Source organism: Cetorhinus maximus, chromosome 16 (assembly GCF_964194155.1).
Source record: "Cetorhinus maximus chromosome 16, sCetMax3.hap1.1, whole genome shotgun sequence".
Taxonomy (NCBI): Eukaryota; Metazoa; Chordata; class Chondrichthyes; order Lamniformes; family Cetorhinidae; genus Cetorhinus; species Cetorhinus maximus.
Genome location: NC_135894.1, coordinates 28,322,626 through 28,337,656, shown reverse-complemented (window position 1 = coordinate 28,337,656; position 15,031 = coordinate 28,322,626). Strand labels below are relative to the sequence as shown.

Sequence of the window (15,031 nt, the reverse complement as noted above, 5' to 3'; positions counted from 1 at the left end):
AGCTTCACATTAACTCAATCTCTCTCTGAATAACTTCTAAACCCTTTTCCACAGTAAGTGTCAGTTGTGACTCAGTGAGTAGCACTGATGCCTCTGAATCAGAAGGTTCCAGTTTCAAACGCCATTTCAGCGCTTGAGCAGAAAGGAAAATCAGAATGCAGCTGATTTAAAGTGACATCTTAGAATAGCAAAATCGAATTCTGAGGTCCAGCACCTTTAAGTAAACTGTGAGAGTAGAGGCTATTCCTAAATGAAAAAGAATATGGAATTGCAGTGTGTCTTTGATCAGTAATGGTGCTGATATTCATGCTTAAAAAATTGTCTATGAAAACTTTGGTGTGATAAGTGTTGCTAATCCTATTTTACAACATTGACAATACAACAAAAGCACTTTGTTAGCTGTAAAATGCTTTGGGATGCCCAGCCAGTATGAAAAGGTACTATATAAATGCAAGTCTTTTTAATGTTTCTAGTTCTGCAGCAATTTACAAGTGAAAACTGAAGCTTGTGAATAATTTTTTCATTGAGCCAGGCAAAGGTGTGATGCAGTAGACAGTGGCTGATTGTTCTGTTTTGGATCATTAATCTGTGAAACAGATTATTTTAAAACAGCACAGACACAGGCCTCCAACAGAGAAACACACATTGAACAATAGCCATTTATACAGCCACCAACACATCTGCAGCTTGAAACCCTTATCCCAACATTTTATGGGATGTGGGCATTGCTGGCTAGGCCAGCATTTATTGCCCAACCCTAATTGCCCTTGAGAAGGTGGTGGTGAGCCACTTTCTTGAACCGCTGCAGTCCGTGGTCTAGGTACACCCACAGTGCTGTTAGGGAGGGAGTTCCAGGACTATTGAAATATATATTAGGAATATTTTACATTAATAAAAGGAAATGCATTTTTAATGAGGTTGCATCAATAGCACTTTTAACCAAGCAATGATTAAGATGTACAAAATTGTGAGGGGCCTGGATAGAGTGGATGGGAAGAGCCTATTTACTTGAGCAGAGGGGTCAATTTCTAAGGGGCATGGATTTAAAGTGATTGGTAAAAGGATTAGAGAGGAGATGAGGAAAGACTTTTTCACCCAGAGGGTGGTAGAGGTCAGGAACTCACTGCCCGAAACCCTCAACTCATTTAAAAGGTGTCTGGATATGTACCTCGTGTCGTAACCTGGAGGGCTACAGACCAAATGCTGGAAAGTGGGATTAGGCTGGGTGGCTTGTTTCTCGGCTGGTACAGACATGATGGACCGAGTGGCCTCTCTGTGTCGTAAGCTTTCTCTGATTCTATGAATGTATAAATATTCAAAGAACCTTTCAAAGCTTTATATTTCCTGCTCGCTCGCCCGCCCCCTCTTTGGGCCACTATCTCTCCCTCCCTTCCGCACCCCTTCTCTCGGCCTTCACCTGGATCCATTCTGGTAGACCTGCTCTGCACCCTCTTAAGCACCCTAGCATCCTTGCTAAAGTGTGGTCATCGGACTTGGACACACTACTCTAATTGTAACGTAACCAGAGCTTTACACAGGTTCAGCATAACTTCCCTGCTTTTGTATTCAATGCCTCTATTTATGAAGCCCAAGATCCCTCTGCTTTTTTAACTACTTGCTCACTATGTCATACCACCTTCAAAGATCGATGCACACGCACCCCCAGTTCTGTATTTACAGTCTTTAGAACTGTACCATTGAATCTACATTGTCTCTCCCCATCCCTTTTGCCAAAATACATACACATTTCTTTGTATTAAATTCCATCTGTCACTTGCCTGCCAATTTGCCAACCTGTATATGTATCACCCTCACTGATTGCCACAACTCCAAGTTTGGTATCATCAGCAAATTTTGCAATTTTATCCTGAATTTCAGTATCCAAGTCACTTATATAAAAAAAAGCTGTGGTTTAACACTGACCCTTGGGGAAACACCACTGACTACTATCCAGCCTGAAAGACAATCATTTACCATGATTTGCTGTTTTCTATCCTTCAGCCATTATCTTATCTAAACCTTCCTATTTCATGAGCCTCAATTAACCAGCTTTCTATGTGTCAAGCACTTCCTTAAAATCTAAATCGACTACATCCATTGAAATGGATATATTGAAGGATGGAAATCTGGTTGGGAACTTTCTTTAAAAATTAGTATAATTTTACCTTTAAAAGTTGAGACTGAGGCTATAAGGAAACTGTAACCAGTATAAAATGTATATTTCAAAAATCCATACAGAATGCCAAAACTCATTTCTCATTTTTGTTCTTTTTCCATAACTTAAAGCTTTTGTGTATTTGAAATTGGGCCTTCGTGTGTAGCTATCTGTTTACTATAACTGACCTGGAGGGCTAATGCAAAAACAGGACATGCTGGCAATACACATGCATTTATAGAGGGGGAAGGCAGGTTAGTATTTGTATTCAACTGTACAGGTCATTTTTCTCCATAGATCCAGGTAAATCTGTGTGTATTTTGTGTGTTTCCAGAATGTTCCCTTTGTGTGTGAAGAGAATAGATGGGTTAACACTTTGTGTTGACTTAAGGGACTTAAACCCAAAGCCCATCTCTTCTCTTCAGCCATTCGAACAGAGCAGCTTTCTATTTGAGGTGTTCTCTGTTTCTTAAATTGATTTTCTTTGTCTCTGGGAGGTAAATATGGAGTTTCTCCTCTTTATCTCATCTTGAATTGACAAGTGGGTAACTCGATTTGAGATGAAACTATGTGTAAGTGGTATGATGCGGTCCTGCTATGCTAAAGGATGTTAAGATATCGTTCCCCCTTCCCCAGTCTTCCTTTTGCCATTCAAACACATTGTACTTTTTCATCAATGTTTTTGATATGTGAATGTAGCCATTAACTGCTTAAGCAATCCTAGCTGTTGGTGGTTTGCTATTCATTAATCAATGTAATGTGTCTGTAGAATATATTTTTAAAAGTTGCCTTTTTAATGAAGCAGCATCCTTGTTTCAGCATGCTGTATGTGCTGCCTCTTGTTAACCTTCTGCGTTTTGCTTTCTGATTTGATATCATGGTGACAGGCTTCAGCACTTAGGAATTCATTCTGCATGGGCGGACCAGGAGTTTAACATCTGTACATGTTATCTTTTTATACTGACCCTGAATTTCACCCCACAGTTGTTAAAGTGTTAATATGATCTGCATGCTCTTTACACAAGACAATGTTGGCATTTTATTTCTTTTGTTCCCCTGTAGCCGCGCCACGAATATTTTAATGTTCCTGTGTACTAATGCCTTGGCTCATCTTGCCCGGTGGTGATTTGGAGGAGGTGACGATGGCTGCTTTGCTGTTGCTGGAATGCTGTCCTGGGCTGTTTGAAGCTGTTCAATTGAACATAACGCAAATAACTAAATGTAACAAGAACATCAATGCTTTGCTCTTTGTTGTGTTCTAGCAGTCTAGTGTGCATAGGTTTTGAAAGGCGCCACATATATGCAAGTCTTTCTTTTATATGCAATTTATGTCTGTGCTCTGTTCATTGCAATCTTGTTCTTTGTAATCTTTGTTCTAATCATAAAGCTGCAACGTTAATTATGTTAGATTTACTGGCACTGGGCCTGTTTCATTTGGGTTCACTGCCATTTTAATATGCAACAAGCAGGTTTGCTACCCCTATGTTTAGCCTCCTCTGACGATCCTCAAGCTTTGTTTCATGCGACATCTATGGTTAATGTAACTGAATTTTCACTAACTTTTCAAACAAGAAGCCCTTATGAATGGTTATTGATGGATGCTGCACCTTTTTGATGAGATGATATTTGTAATAGCAGCCTGCAGAATATGGTAATCAATGAAAACAAGTTTAGAATTAGCTTCAGTCTTCAGGGATATAGCAAATGGGTAAGACAGGATTGGAACTGATTGATGACTTGGAACACAGAAAAGTAACTATTTGCCACTTTGGTGTTAATATAGGCAATTTTGGTCAATCAATTGTCCTCTCTCCCCTTTCTGGGTTTAGCTTAATTTGCTAGCTGAAGAAAATTAACTCATAAAATGTAAGTTTAAACCATTTTACTGTCAAACTACAGTAAGCTGAAATATTCAGTTTAACTGTAAACTTTTGACTGACATTCTTTCATGGCCATAGTTTCTGGCCTCTATATTTATAGGGTTATATGTTGAAAGCTCACTGGCTCTCAGTAAAGCTCCTTTAGTGGTTTGTAGTGGGTATGTCATTTATACTGTATTGTGCCTTGGCCCTTCGCCTCTTTCCCCCTCTGGATATCAGAGGGTGATGCTCAGCAGCTTTGAGAGAGTTAATGCATGCCATGCTGAACTGCTTCCTGAGGGTAGGTTCAGAATATCAAGGGGGAGGGAAAGATACTTTTACCACCTAACTATGGCCTCCCCAGAAGAAGCATGGCATTTTTATTTTGTCTTGCTGGGATCACTTTTTTACTCTAGTGCCATCGTAGCTTTACCAAAGAGATGTTCAATTTGTCTGTTCTTCCCTCTGCTGTCCAACATGTACAAGGTAGCTTCATACCTTCTGTACCAATGCCAAGTGTTTTTGTTCAGAGCTTCACGTGTTAATTGTGATACCAAACTGTGTGTATTATCATCATTACAGTATTAGATTTTTGAAACAACCGGCAATGTGGTTTGACAGTTAGTGATAATCTGGTTTCTTCAAACTCTTGACTGCCATGGTGTGTGTGTATTAGGCCTCCACATATATAGTAGTGTTCTGAGTTAAAGAAAACAGGGATTATCCATGTGCCCCACTTCACCCAGCAGAGTTAATGGTGAAGGTATGCTGGCCTCAGACTGAGGAAATGCTGCTGGAATGAGATCAGTTTGGAGGAGTTTTCCATGCCATGCCCTATTATTCCAATAAGGTTACATAATTTTGAGTTTTAATAATGTAACCTGATGCTGTGAAGCTGCCTTTTATAACGATAGCAATTTGATATGTTTATTGGATCATGCATGGAGTTAGGCAGAATATTTTGTTTGAGTGGAGGGATTGGTATATTTTACTGTGTCTTAGTGTCCAGTGTAATTTTACAGTTTGTTTTATTCATGTTTTTCTTTGTTCCTGGTCGATTTTATATATATTTTCTCCTTTACATTCCCCACTTTATCATTATGGTCAGCAAAGAAAGTGGGTGCAAAATGAAAATGGCGGAGAATGCAATCAGTGAGTGGCTCTAGGGAGATTTGGTCACAAGGTGGTGTGAATAAAGCACTAGCAATGTAGATAAATGAGCAAGCACAAAGTTTTGGCATCTGAGGCATAAATGTAAATTGTAAAGCAGCAGAGGGACCAGTGCTAGAGCTGCAGTAGTGTGGACTGGTGAGAACATGTCAGTGGCATAGGTAGGGGCGTACTCTTTCCCTGTCTCTTCTGAATAAAACTGTGTACAAATGTTGACCCTTTCTACTTGTGAAACAAGTTTGTAACAAAGGATCCTGTTGAAGCAATGAGTTAGAAGATGAGATCTATCTTCTATCCTCCTCCATAAAAAGCTTGTGTGTTTCTTTGTGCAAAATACCATTAATTTGGACCTGATCAGGGAAAAAGCATTGACTCCAAATTTCCCAGAAATAGCGCTCACTGTGTCTGAGCAATAGGTTACATTACAATGGCCTAATGTATATATCTGCTTCTTTGGTACACAACAATATTCTTTGCAGCCTTGATTTTTCTATTAACCAAGTTTTATTGCATTTAATTTTCCTTTTGGGAGTTTCGAAGTAAAAGCATCTCATTCTCATGCTATAAACTTAACACTACCTTCTTTACTGGAAGCTGCAATGTCCATTGAACAAATCAAACCTACATGCATCTCTCTGAAGTTGCTATCTGGAGTAGAAATAATCTGGATAGTTTCTTGACCCAAGTGAATTAAGTCTGTTGCCAATTCAAGAGACATTTACCTTTCAAATAGTGCCTGAGGCAGTTTCTTCCCCCTGCTCCCACCAGCCTCACAAGAGACAGGAGTTGCTCCCATCCTAGTGGTAAGCAATTGGTCTACAATACTGCTTTCCCTTCTGGGATATGCATCAACAAATATTTGCCTGCCTTTCATAGGCTGTCTTCTCAGGAAAGTTATTATATCAACCCCTGTAAGCTGAGAGTTTAAAACTGCTCGGCTTTTTACCCTGCAAATATGCTGTATACTTTTCTGTAACATAGATGATTACAGATGAGCATACCCAGGGAGTTGCACTGAATGCTTCAACTTCCATCCAAATCAATTTACCATGAGCCTGAAGTATAGATTTGTAGAACAGCCTCTTGGTTTACCTTCACATTGTTGGTTTGAAATATGAACAATGAAGTGAATGTGGAAACTGTAGATGGCAGTGCTTCAGTTTTCACTGATAGATGTTATAAACTATATCAGATAACGAGTTGATGTAGTTTCAAGCCTGTTAATCATCACAGACTATCTGAAGGCTCTTTTGTAGTCAAATACTGTGGTTATTCCCAGTATATTTTTGTTTTAACTCATCTTTGTAGCACTATGAATTAATTTAACAGTATGTTTCTGCATTATCAGCCTTGGATTGATGCAGTTTTATTTGTGACCCAAGTAGAGCTCTTCATTTTGTTGGGGGACAGGGGAGTGGGGGGAAGAAGAGGAAGAGTTACCTTACGCAAGGTAATATTACAGTCCCCACGTACAAAGATACATTTCAGGGATCAAGTCTGCTTTCACAGTTCCAGCTTTTTTAAAAGTGTATATTTTACACTAACTGATGTTTGCTTCTAAGTTCTGCTATGATTGTTTTTGGCCTTTGTTGCTGTGCATTGAGCTGACTGAAATTGTTCATGGCTTTTTTTAGTAATTGTAAGTAACAGCTTGCTTTAAGCTTATGTTCTCTAAAGCGCATGCTTCTGGCATGTTATAAATAAAAACCTTCCTGCATGCATCAAATGCTGTTTTCTGTGGCTATGTTTTATGTGCATCTAAGCTTCTAATTGCTAACCTGTTGTGTATTTAAGGTGTTTTACTGATTAGAAATGGTGACATTGCTGAATGAGCACGGTCATGATGAACAGCGTCAGCACCTGCCTTGAAAGGTCTATGAACAAAAAAACATAACCTTGTTTTAGCTACTCACTTACCAATTTCCATAGTTTCTGCTTCCCTCCTGCAAGTTCATGGCCATCCAAGGTTAGGCTTTAATATATGAGATGATTGAGCATTACTGCCCCAATTAAACTAATCATCAACAATTAAACAATGTTTTTCTGGGAGGCAGGTTTTAAAACTTCTCTTTTGATTCTGGATACCACCATGATCTTTTAACCAATTTTTTTCTGTACCAAAAAAGTGAGGTTTGCTATGAAGCACTTGCTTGGTGTTTGCAAACAATTTTGTGTCTTGGTTTTAAATACTGTCACCTAACTTTTTAATAAGAATTGTTCTCTTTTACCGTATAATCCTTTTATAAATGCTGTTGTTGGAGTATGAAACACATGCCAGAGTGTTGTCTCCTCATCGATTAGAATACATTCAGACAATTCAAAGATATGAGACCTTGAGGGTGCTGCTCCATGCTTTTGCCCAAACTAAACTGGGAGGTTACATTAATCACAGGGATAATCCCTTCCAAAGCAGTTTTTATTTATTATCAAGCTGAGTTTGCCTTTTTATTAAAAGTTGTCAAATTAGTAGCCTGTCAGCCCATTTAAAATTATGATAAAGCTTTTTCATGTCTTGAATTCTAGCTGTTAAATGGGTTATTGTTCTTATGGTCTGTTTTTCCTGAAGTTCAGATGGGTATCTTCATACACAGCTGCATGCAGGAAGTCTGCTTAGTTAGGTTAGGCTTTGTGCAAATCTCGTGTCCAGTGTGTCTACTTTTTTTTATTCTTTCATGGGATGTGAGTGTCACTGGTAATGCCAGCATTTGTTGCCCTTGAGAAGGTGGTGGTGAGCTGCCTTCTTGAACCGCTGCAGTCCATGTGGTGTAGGTATACCCACAGTGGTGTTAGGAAGGGAGTTCCAGGATTTTGACCCAGTGACATTGAAGGAACAGCAGTATATTTCCAAGTCAGGATGGTGAGTGACTTGGAGGAGAACTTGCACATGGTGTTGTTTCTGTGCAGCTGCTGTTATTCTTCTCAGTGGCCGTGGTTGCATGTTTGGAAGGCACTGTTGAACGGAATAAGGTTATAGTTTGTGCTGGGAGCTCTACATGTTTACTACTTCAGCCCATTTTTAAAAAAGACAATTTTTGTGAATCTGATTAGTCGCTCAGAAATTGTAGGGTCAAATGCATCGATGGCAAGCTCACTTTGTGACCACAGATCCAAAGCACAACACATCCGATAATTTGACACTAATCATCAACTTATTTTAGAAAGACACAATGAAGAATGCATGAATTCCCAAACTTGAGTCCAAAATTGGTAAACTACAGCTTTGAGACTGTGATGAAAAATTGTATCGAAGTAAGTTATATGATACAGATACATTGTGCTGATTCTTGCTGGGCTAAGTATGCCAGCACGTGAATAAATTCAATCTCCTATACAGAATGGGTCCAGTCGCACTTTACAGCCATGTTAAAAGGCAAGTCCTTTGATCTAATTGGCTAACTTTAAACATTTCTTGACCCTTACCTTGGAACTGATTAATGACATTTAGAAGTTCCCCAAACATTTTAAAATTAATAACCTCATAGCTCATTCTGCCTGCTTCTCACCGGCAGGGGGTCAAATAGAATTATGCAAGAGTTTGGCACCTGGAACCTGACAAAATCATAAAAATCAGCTATCTCCTATTCCAGTTTAGATCCTGTGTTCAGTTTATAGGAACATTAGCTGAGCTTGTATCTCAGAATTATTTATCGAAAAATTCTATTCAAAATTAATATGGGAAACATTTGTAAATAGCTAATTTAACCTACTTCTAAAGTAGATCTTTGTTCACGGGATATTTAATTTTCTTCAACTTTTGCTGCTGCTTAGTTGATTAGTTCAATTTAAACTTGCTAAAGATCTTGGGACAGTTCACTTGTCAAGGAGATTCTGACACGGTTTATATCCATTATAGTCATCGTTGTGGATTTGTTCATGCTTCAAACATTTCTGGTGCTTTTCACTGAGTGTTTATTCAGAATGGTGCCCAGCATTGGATGTACCTTGAACTACTCAGCACTTCAGATTTTATTTGCAGCTCCTTCACTCCCATCTTTAAATCTGACTTCCAAGTTGTCATATTCATGGTTCATGTCACCACAGAGAAGAATCAGCCAAATTGAAGGTACAGGAAGTAACCTTGAAGTAAAATGTTCTAATTTCAGTTGTGCACACCATTTATTAACTGGGTAAATGGGCAGTTTACTGTCTAGCAAACCTTTCTACTTGGAGGCATGCGAGAGCAGCCTACGGTAACTCTTCCCTCTGTCCTCTGCAGCAGTACTTTTCAGCTGCTTGATACTTTGTCACAGGTAACCTAGCTGAGGTTGGGCACTCACTATGGATTATGAGCAATGAATTCATGTCCTTTCCCTCTAGTTGTGACACACTAGTATGTTAACCTACCAGCTCATGCTCTCAATGTTTTCTGTGCATGCTTAAATACTGTGTTGTTTCATTCGATAGCTTTAAGTATGCTTTTAGCAATCATAAATGGAAGACATTGATAGTTTAGTGTCACTCCTAGTCACTAACCTCATTATTTGACACACAAATTGGATCACTATTCTGAAGCTTTCTTCCTTGGGGTTATTTATGAGACTGATTACTCTCCATTTTAATTATCATTTTCTTTGAAGTTATTAAGTTGTTTCATTAGGCTCAGAAGTTCAAAGGGAAGTGTAGGATTTATTTGAGTTAGCAAAAACAGTATCGTAACATCTTGTGAGGTGCAAAATTATTTTTGTGATTGAACCCCCTCTCTTCCCCCCCACCCCCACAGTCTTCCTTTGTTTACCTTCCCCTCTCAAATTGTGGGCATGATGTAAATGATTGCACCAGTGAGATGTTAATCAGTATAAATAACTGGATAACAATACTTTCCATCTTTCTTCAGCATGCTTATATTTTTTCTTTCTTGTCCTTTTGCCACATCCCTAATTAGGATGCCAAAGTAAGTTGTAATAATGCATCGCCTGTGAATTCCAAACTTGTTACCCCGCTGAATAATACCCACTCACTCTATTTGTAAAGTGTTAACTGCTTTTGAAACTTCAGCTATCTTCCCACCCTCATTTATACAACAAAGTGCGCTAGTGTCCCATTGGTTGGAATTGTGCCATCTGGATTTGAACTTTCAGTTCCCTGTTGGAGAGATTGATCTTAGTCAGTTTATGGGTGGGGAGAATGTAAAGTGAAAGCCAGACCCTGTCTCAGTGGAGGGAAGTTAATAGGTCATGTCACTGCAGGCTGCTCTTTCATTTCTCCTGAGTACCTAGTTCCAGATATAAAAAGAACTTCCTTGCCTATCACCTTTACTGTGGTACTGCATTAATGGAGGGACTGGAGAAAATAAACATTGAAATTGGAAAAGGCAGGTTTTTTTAAAAACCGTTCTATACATGGCACCCCCAAACACACCATCTTTTTCTAGTGATTATCCTCATTTTCCCATTTTTATATTTTTTACACTTTTTGTGCACATAATTTGACTCCGACACCAATTCATTGTTTAAATTTGATTACCAAAATGTTTAATTTTGCCTCCACAGGAAGCTGAGACCCCCCGTAGCGTGCTGGAAGAAATTGGACTCACATAAGTCTTTCGTTAAAGTGAATCTTACCCCAAATATTTCAATCTAGATTTCACTGCTTTGATTGTAATGTTGACTACTGTTGCAGGATGCAGTCTTTTTACTTTTTTTGGTGTTTTGGTTAGAGAAGTTGAACTTCCAACATTTTTCATTATGTTAAAAAAAAAGGGATATTTTTGAGTTCAAAATTTGAGTTAAATGGAGGCTTGGCTTAAATTCATAAGTTTGACAGAATGATTCCTTTTTTACAAAATGCAATGAAAATTAATATTTCTGAGCAGTGCGACCATTTGCAGTATGTGACACGAGCTGCAAACTAGCAGGTCTATACAAACCGACCTCCCCATGTTGATACTGTTTAGTTGGCTCGAGGAATCGGACATGATGTTTGTTATCAATTATTGTTAAATACAAGTTGCCCTCTTTTTTGCTAAAGTGAAAATCCTTCTTCAGAGTGGCAAGGTGCCATCTTTTTCATTTGTATCACATATGTTCCAGCCTCAGTTTGTGCTTAAAATCAAAAGTTCACAATATACCAAAGCAACCAGTGTTGACAACTATTTTTGTGTTTTGAAAACTAATTTATTTTTTAAATGCATTTTTGCAGCCTACATCCATGGGCTTGGTTCAGTTTGTAATTTTAATAATCTCAAAATCAGATTTGTCTTTAAAAGGGTCACTCATATCAGTGCAACATGATGCAATTTAAGAGGGATAAGGAAAGGGATTTAGTTCAGTAGTGTGTTGTAATCATGTAAAAAAAAAATCAATTTTCAATTATGTAGAGTAACGTTTGATACTGGTGTGGTACCTACAGTTCTTCTGAGGTCTGAGCTTCACTTCTGATATCTGGCACTATTGCCCCTCATCAGCAGAAACATTGCTGAAGCTTCATTTGACACTAATCAGTTTACATTTTAAAAAGGTTTGAATCAGTTATGAATACAGTATATAGTTTTGCTATTCCAAATATGTAAAAAGAAATCAAAGTTTTGTCAGTTTACAAAACAAATGATTATAGTTTTCAATAGTGGTGAGTAATTTCGAGTTTCTCCGAAACATTTTTGTATGTTTTTCAACTGAGCTTGGTCTTATGGTGATGATTTATTCAATGTTGTTTCAAAAACAATCTTGTTCCTCAAGCCAAATCAGGCCGTTCAACTTGGTTTACAGGTGTTTAAATTCATTTTTGGTCAATTAGTCAATAGCTTAACTAATTTGTGTTCTGCAAGCATGTATCCGTTTAAATGCTGCTGACTAGCCAATGCTGGCATAAAGCTGTGTGGTCATCCAGTGGTTTAATGTCTTCATTTTTCATGAACCACAGTGAAAGTATTACAACACAAATGTACAAGAGACAAAATAATAAATGTCATTTGTAATATAAAATATGTCTGGTGTACCTTTTGGAGACTTTGACTCATTTTTTAAAGTAAATTCACTAAAGAATCAATGCAGTTGATTTATAATTGAAGTGCATTTCACTATAATAAATATGGAAAATACCTTTTAACTGCCTCAGTGATTTTACATAGTCTGCCTGATGCCTGGGTATAGTTATGGGTGACTTGTAGATGTTTCAGGTATTTACTGTTTCCCCCCTCTGTAGGAATAGGGTTCAAATACATTCTTCTGGTTTACTCTGTCATTTACAATGTCTTTCTGGCTTGATACTTGTGAGAACAGATTTTTTGAGATATAAAAAGAATCGAAGTCAATTGGATTCAATAGCAGAATGACTGTTGTCCAGACCCTTATTTTGAGCAGTACGCAATTCTGGTAACAATCATGGGAAAGATCACTTCTTCAAAGGGGACCGTGATGAGTAACAAGGATGACAATGTCAGGAGTTTATCAATAGCTCATTATTTGCAGTGACACCCTGCCTTTTTGATTAGGGTACTAATGCTGATTCAATTGGAACCCAGCCCAAGTCAAAGAAATAATTTTTTCCTCAGCAAATTTGGATGTGTGGCTCTCCATTTCTCCATCTAATTTTCCTTTTGAAAGCATTCTAAGTACATGGGAGAAAAGGGAATCAAAAAGCTCAAGATGTAGATAAAATGGGGGGAGACTAGAGTGGAGTACATACCCAGCAAATTGTATGCCATGTGGTCTATGTAAAAATTAACTGCACTGCAGAGACCTCCCTTTAGGTGTCAGGTGGTAGCATTCCTGCCTCTTGTCACAAGGTTCTACTCCCAAATTCAAGCACAAAAATCTCAGCTGACATTCCACTGTAATACTGAGGGAGTGCTGCACTGTTATGAGACATGAAATCAAAGCACTTTATAGGAGAGAGATTTTCCCTGGTGGCCAGGTCAATATTTATCCCTCAACACTACAAAAACATTATCTGGTTATTATTGCATTGCTGTGAGAAAATTGGCTGCCACATTTGAACAGCCTTCGTTGGCTGTAAAGTATTTTGGGATGTCTGATAGTTTTGAAAAGCACTATATAAATGCAAATTTGTTCCCGAATAGCATTGTTACACAAAATGAGCTATCAGTGAATTAACAATGAGTGCATTTAATGTCATTGTTTTGCTTCCTCTTGTAGACACTACCACAATATTAACCTCTTCCAAAACAACTAAGTCCATGTTGTGTTCTCAAGATAGTCACCTGGACTTGCTTTTGTAACATATAGATACTGGTAACAAAAGACCAAAGAAAATCCCACAACATAGGTAGTAAGGTAAACAAAATACAATGAAAATAAATCTACAAGAACAGGTGTTTTTTTGATTGCTCTATGATGAGCCAAGATCAACCCTGGTCATAGATGCTTGTCACATTACTGGACGGCTTCTCTGCTTCAGCCCTCTTCTTCCTGCAGAGCCAGTACTGTTCTTCAGGTGGTGGGAGTGGAGGCCATTGAGCACTTCAGTGAGCTGCAGGAGATCTTGAACACTGTGGTGGTGATTGGGCCTAGAGTTGCTAGGCTGCCAGTTCAGCCTCCCAACCCAGAGATGTACAAGGTGTGAGTGGTGGTAGACCATTCCTTCACCAGCACTGCTGCTGTGGAACATGGAGTCCCAGGAGAGGAAAGCCAAATGTTAATCAGAACATGCTAACACAACAGCTGACAGTAAGGTAGCAACCAGCAAGAAAATAATGGCCTTGAAGAGTGACAGACATCAAAGACCAAATGGTTTCCATTCTAGGGTTTTAAAGGACGTAGGTAAGAACACTATTCCCCAACTATAATCTTCCAAAGTTCTGATTTGCAAACTGTTCATTTACATTAGAAAATTGCACGTCACTTTGCTATTTCAGAATGATGAGAAAAGGAAACTTGGAGAATATCTGTTGCAGGAAATTACTAGAGCCTAGAAGGATAGGATGACTGAACAAAAGTTTTACACTGATCAGAGTCAGCATGGATTTGTAAAGGGTAGGTCATGCCTAACAAATGATTTTTTTTGAAGTGACTAAGGTAGTGAAAAGGGAAAATGTCTGGGTTTAGTTCAGAAGCTGGGAATTCTGCAGAGTAACTCACATCCTGACTCCTCAAAGGCTGTCACAAGTCAGGAGTGTGATGGAATTCTCCCCACTTGCCTGGATGCGTGCAGCTCCCACAATCAGGAAGCTTGACATCATCCAGGACAAAGCAATCCACTTGATTGGCACATGGTATGTGAGTAGGAGATGGTGGAGTTCCCATCTGATTTGGAGATACTATCATTGATGAAAATCCTGGAACTCCCTTCGTAACAGCACTGTGGGTGTACCTACACCACATGGACTGCAATTAGGGATAAATGTGACCTTGTCAGCAACACTCACATTCAATGAAAAACTAAATAAAACTTAGTTTTGAACAACCAGATTAATGTAATACACCATGCCCTTTTGTGATAAGTGAGGGTCAAGTACAATGGAATTTGCAAAATTAATAAAAATTCTTACAAAAGAATTCTCATTCTGTATTCTGGTTTTACAAAAGTAGACATATACAGTATATCTCATTAGCAAAGGTCTCATGTTGGATAGGATGCATAATGCAAATATTATACACTATACAATTATCCTGATTAATTTGCAGTCGACATATTTAAAATACTGTTTGACTACATCAGGAACCAGGCCATAATGAACTTTAATCCAAGACTTTAAATACATGTCTAGAATATCGATTGATGATTGTTTAACACTTATCAAAACAAATATAAAACAAAATGTACATAAAGGATGAGAGTTTGTTAAAAATGGAGTTTGTGCATTGTCCTCAGTCGTTTTCTTGATTCTGCAGTTGATCTATGTAGTTTCATTTTTCATAAGCTTTTAGATTGTGACAAATCACAACTCTGA

General features: G+C 38.3%; 2 protein-coding genes across 5 annotated transcripts in view; one reads left to right on the top strand and one right to left on the bottom strand.

The window, feature by feature from the left end:
- The window catches only part of LOC144691466 (AP-1 complex subunit sigma-2), a 51,518-nt gene extending 39,414 nt beyond the window's left edge, over window positions 1-12,104 (top strand). For 2 of the 3 annotated variants that reach the window (XM_078559572.1, XM_078559571.1), the window contains one exon: window positions 10,674-12,104. In XM_078559572.1, coding sequence (XP_078415698.1) covers window positions 10,674-10,721 — 48 coding nt within the window. In that variant the 3' untranslated portion in view covers window positions 10,722-12,104. Of the gene's footprint in view, window positions 1-3,217; window positions 5,632-10,673 lie in introns of those variants that run through there. The other variant, XM_078559573.1, reaches the window with a different exon arrangement.
- Window positions 12,105-13,228: 1,124 nt separating this feature from the next.
- The window catches only part of zrsr2 (zinc finger (CCCH type), RNA-binding motif and serine/arginine rich 2), a 42,007-nt gene continuing 40,204 nt past the window's right edge, over window positions 13,229-15,031 (bottom strand). For both annotated transcript variants that reach the window (XM_078559569.1, XM_078559570.1), the window contains exon 12: window positions 13,229-15,027. The gene's annotated coding sequence lies outside the window, so the exon portion shown is untranslated. The remainder of the gene's footprint in view (window positions 15,028-15,031) is intronic.